Raw genomic sequence first — 4,670 nt, forward strand, 5'->3', positions numbered from 1 at the left:
CTCCTCATACACACGGGGCTGTTGAGAGACACGAGTCTCTGCCTTGCACACCATGCACAGTGCACTGCAGTGCCTGCAGTGTCCCTCTGGCTCCTGCAGCCACTGCCAGAGGCTGGGAGGCACCTCAGCCCTGCAGTGCTTTGCCTTGCTCTGCCCTCCTCTGAGATGCCCCAAGGCATGATGAATGGTCACAGGGACCTTGCTTCAAGCAAGCACATCTCAGAGCTGGATAAAGGTGACTTCCCAAGGCATGTTAATTAATCTCGTGACACTGTCTGCCCCACTGGCCTTCATGAGACTTGTAGGAATGGCTGATGGCATTTGTGCTCACTCGTGTTCATCTCCCTATGTGTGTATCTGTGCAATGCATTCTGGGTCATATGCAGAAGAAAATGGGCTATTTTTTTTGATTTTGAAACATCTCTAGTCATCAGTCTCCTCAAGGCATCCTTGAGATCCTGGTTCCTCATGCTGTAGATGAGGGGATTCACTGCTGGAGGCACCACTGAGTACAGAACTGCCACCAAAAGGTCCAGGGATGGGGAAGAGAGGGAGGGGGGCTTCAGGTAGGCAAACATGTCTGTACTGACAAACAGAGAGACCACGGCCAGGTGAGGGAGGCACGTGGAAAAGGCTTTGTGTCGGCCCTGCTCAGAGGGCATCCTCAGCACTGCCCTGAAGATCTGCACATAGGACAACACAATGAAAACAAAACAACCAAATACAAAAGAAAAACTGAACACAAGTAGCTCAACTTCCTTGAGGTAGGCATCTGAACAGGAGAGCTTCACGATTTGTGGAATTTGACAAAAGAATTGGTCTACAGAGTTGCCTTGGCAGAGGGGCAGGGAAAATGTGTTGGCCGTGTGCAAGACAGCATGGAGAAAGCCACTGCCCCAGGCAGCTGCTGCCATCTGGGCACAAGCTCTGCTGCTCAGGAGGCTTCCATAGTGCAGGGGCTTGCAGATGGCAATGTAGCGGTCGTAGGCCATGATCGTTAGAATTGAATACTCTGAACCAAAGAAGAAGACAAAAAAGAGAACTTGAGCAGCACAGCCTTGATAGGAGATGGCCCTGGTGTCCCAGAGGGCATTGGCCATGGCTTTGGGTAGAGTGGTGGAGATGCAGCCCAGGTCGAGGAGGGCAAGGTTGAGCAGGAAGAAGTACATGGGGGTGTGGAGGCGGTGGTCGCAGGCTATGGCGCTGAGGATGAGGCCGTTGCCCAGGAGGGCAGCCAGGTAGATGCCCAGAAAGAGCGCGAAGTGCAGGAGTTGCAGCTCACTCATGTCTGCAAATGCCAGCAGGAGGAACTCGCTCACAGATCTGATGTTGGGCATTTTCTGACATTGAACACGGCTGCCTATTTGAGAGAAAATGGTAGAAAAAGTTATAAAACACTTCTTTGTGGAAGAACTATTGCAAGCCTTAGAGTACACCCCAGAGCAAGCCTCAGTATGTGAAGACATTTTCTGCAGCTCTCATGCTTGAGCTGTGGCTGGTGCTAGCTGAGAGTGACACTGGAAGAATGGGTAGTTGTGGGCTCCCTAGCATTCCTTCTTCCTGTGCAGCAGGAGGGAAGCAGGAACATGAGGGAACCTCAAGTGCCTTCTTCTTGTTAGTTGTTGCAAACAACTCATCTGAGTACTGAGCTGAGCTGTAGGTATTTTGTTTGCTTTATTCTATCCCAGTAGGCCTGGCAAAGCTTAGGATAGGAATTGGGTTGCTGAAAGTCCTCACATTTCCTGTGCATTCCTCTTGATACCCTGTGGGAGTGTCCCTTGGTGAAGATCAAGCAGAGCAGCTCTGCCCACCAGTCCTGTTCTTAGCTGCCCTGTGTCACCCTTATGTGAGTTGCAGGACCATCCCATTAGACTGTTTCTCTGAAAAACTGGAGAAGACACTGGAGAAGGCTGCTGAGGGAGGAGGGCCACAGAAAGCCAGACAGAGCTTGTGAGCTTGTCTTCTTTTCCATGGCTGCAAGAACTATGAGGCAGCTGACAGAGAGCCTGACATGGCCTGCTCGAGCAGGGTGTTCTGGGCAGACCAGGGAGACCTGACCTATGGCTATACAAGAGGTTTCTGCCAGACTTCCTCACCTCGCACTGCAACCCAGCAGGACTCTCAAAGCCTACTGCATTACCCACTGCCCTCCCAGAAACAAGACTCAGCAAGAGGAGACCCTTCCAGGACCTGCAGCTGCATGGCTCTGCAGCCAGACCCTTACCTTGTCAAGGGCTGTGCAGGTTTCTCCTGCAGGCAGCTCTCAGCATCCTCCCACACCCAGCTGCCTCCAAGCCCTCTCTCCTTCTCTCCTCTCTGTGTGCCCACTGCGGTCAGAGCCCCCAGTCCTGCTGCACTGTGCAGAGGAGCTGCTCCTGGCCACAGCTGTCTCTCTGCAGCAGGGCCCTCTTGCCACGAGCTCTCTCTGTCCCACGAGCCCGGCCCAGCTCAGCAGCACAGCACCAGCCCAAGGCACTGCAATCACCCCTCTGGGGGCTTTGCTGATGAGCCCACAAACCTCAGGCACTCAGAGACAATTGAAGACATCTCTCCAGAAGTCCAAGTCAGAGGCAAGTTTCGTACAGTGTCCCCCTGAGGGCCAGCACTGACACAGCCTCCCTTGGAGCTCGTTAGAGCAGAACCCTGGAGGCAGTGAGGACAAGGAGACAAAGGCTGTGTGAAGGTGACACTGAGGTATAGACAAACTGGATGTGTGTCAGCAAGCACAAGGGCCAGGCCTTGACCCCTGTCCTCTGGGAAGGGAGATCCTTTCCCTTCACACCTTCCACAGGACGCTTCCTGGTCAGTAGGCGATGGGGATGTGCATGGCCAAGTGAGGAGAATGGTACGAGCCCTGCCTGGTTCATGGGTGGCGGCAAGGAGGCAATGAGGTCCTGGTGTTTTAATGAGAAGCAGTGTCCTCATAAGCCTGAGTAACAGAGACAACAGCCATAGCTGTCCCTTTGGCTAGAGCTTAGGAGGAGATATGTTATACTCATTGTGATGGGGCCTCATTGATTCATTACAACGTTGTACAGCACCTCAGAGATGTCATACCACTGTTCTTCTCATGGCATTACACTGCCCACCACATCCCACGGACCCCAGCAAGAGCCCTGACACAGACATGGGGGTGCAGGATCTCCCCTCCCACTTCCAGGGATGAGGCCTTGGCTCTTCTGCTTCGTCAGAAGAATACAAGACTTTTTTCAGCACAGTGCTTTGCCTGTCTGTAACCATGGCCTCCAATTATCTGCCCTAACAAGGCCCTGGGGAGGCTTCATTAGTAACAGCCCTCAGTGGGCCCATTAATACTCCAAATCACTTCAACTTTTCCTCCTGACTTCACTTTCTCTAGCAGTTGCATGATTCTCCTCTCAGTACCTGAGCGTCATAGCATCAGACCAAAATACACCATGGTACTCATTAAAATGCAGAAACTCCTGACATCTCTTCCATAGTTTTCTTCATGACTTCAAGACTTGTACAGCTAATGGCAGAGCTTACATGAAGTAGTTAAGGAAGAAGATTTCAAAAAAACAGCTAATACAAAACTTTTTTTTTGTTTTAAAGGCTGAATTTTGCTGTATTTCAGTTTTGAGCATCATTCTCCAATTACTATTGATCCAGGGTGACGTCTTTGGAGGCCTTGATCGGGAAGAAAAACCTCCCGAGGTCTGACACCTCCACTGCCAGCAGTAGTCTTTGTCCCTGTAACTGTAGCACAGTTCAGCACGTGGAAAACTTTTTAAGATAATCAGGGAAAAAATAAAAAATAAAATAAAATAAAATAAAATAAAATAAAATAAAATAAAATAAAATAAAATAAAATAAAATAAAATTAATTTGAAATGACCGTTGGATCCTGAGAAATTTAAAATGAATATTGTAAACAACTGGACATCCAGGGTGTCTCTTTGGTCTTCTGTGGAAAACTCAAGGTGAAAAGTGAAAAAAAAAAAAATCTTCCTGTGGCTGTAGCTGTACCCATGATCTTGGACTCTTTTGGGAAATTGTCCCCCTCCAGCCACACAAACCTAAACTGAGTAATGTGAAAAGACCTGCCTAGTCAATAGAGTAGGGCAAAGTCCTACTTCCTGTGTTGTAGATGCAGAAGGCAAAAAGAATTGCATTGTGCCTGACACTACTCTGGGACGTGTCACCCAGGTCAGGCAACTTTACCTTAGTGCTGACAAGTCCATCACTAAAGCACGCTCCCAAGCTCTGCATCTATACCTTGGCTCTCCAGTCGATGACCCAGCTCATGGATGGCAATCAGGGACTCTCGGTTAGCGTGACGCTGCCTCAGGTGCGCCACCATGGTAGCCATTGGCACCTGCTGTTCTTCAACCCTCAGCAAACCCCCAACAGAAGGATTCTGTGGAAGGCCAAGCAAGGTAGACAACTGGTTCATGTCCTTTGTCTCCAAGGCAGCTCTGCCAAAGCCCCACCGGTGGTGCCGTCTTGGAACTCTGAATTCCCTCTCCTGAAGCAGTCTATGCTGAGGATGCACATAGCCTCCGGGCCAGTCCCAAAGGGGTGCTTTTGTCATTCCTTCCCAGTTAGACTCACTTCAGCCTCCAGTACAGTTAACGCTTGGGATCCTGCTGTCACTCCAGAAATACAGGTGGGTTCTACCTCTTTCTAGCTTGATGGCATTAGGGTACTCT

General features: G+C 50.2%; 1 protein-coding gene across 1 annotated transcript; it reads right to left on the minus strand.

Annotated features, from left to right (window-relative positions):
- Positions 1-290: 290 nt before the first annotated feature.
- On the minus strand, positions 291-4,321 carry LOC311216313 (olfactory receptor 14C36-like; the record flags this gene model as incomplete). Its single annotated transcript, XM_084297858.1, has 2 exons — positions 291-1,360; positions 4,237-4,321. The coding sequence occupies 2 exons, from the start codon at positions 4,319-4,321 to the stop codon at positions 291-293; spliced, it is 1,155 nt and encodes a 384-aa protein (XP_084153984.1).
- Between the last annotated feature and the right edge of the window lie 349 nt (positions 4,322-4,670).

Source organism: Netta rufina (genome assembly GCF_964035555.1).
Source record: "Netta rufina genome assembly, chromosome: 18".
Taxonomy (NCBI): domain Eukaryota; kingdom Metazoa; phylum Chordata; class Aves; order Anseriformes; family Anatidae; genus Netta; species Netta rufina.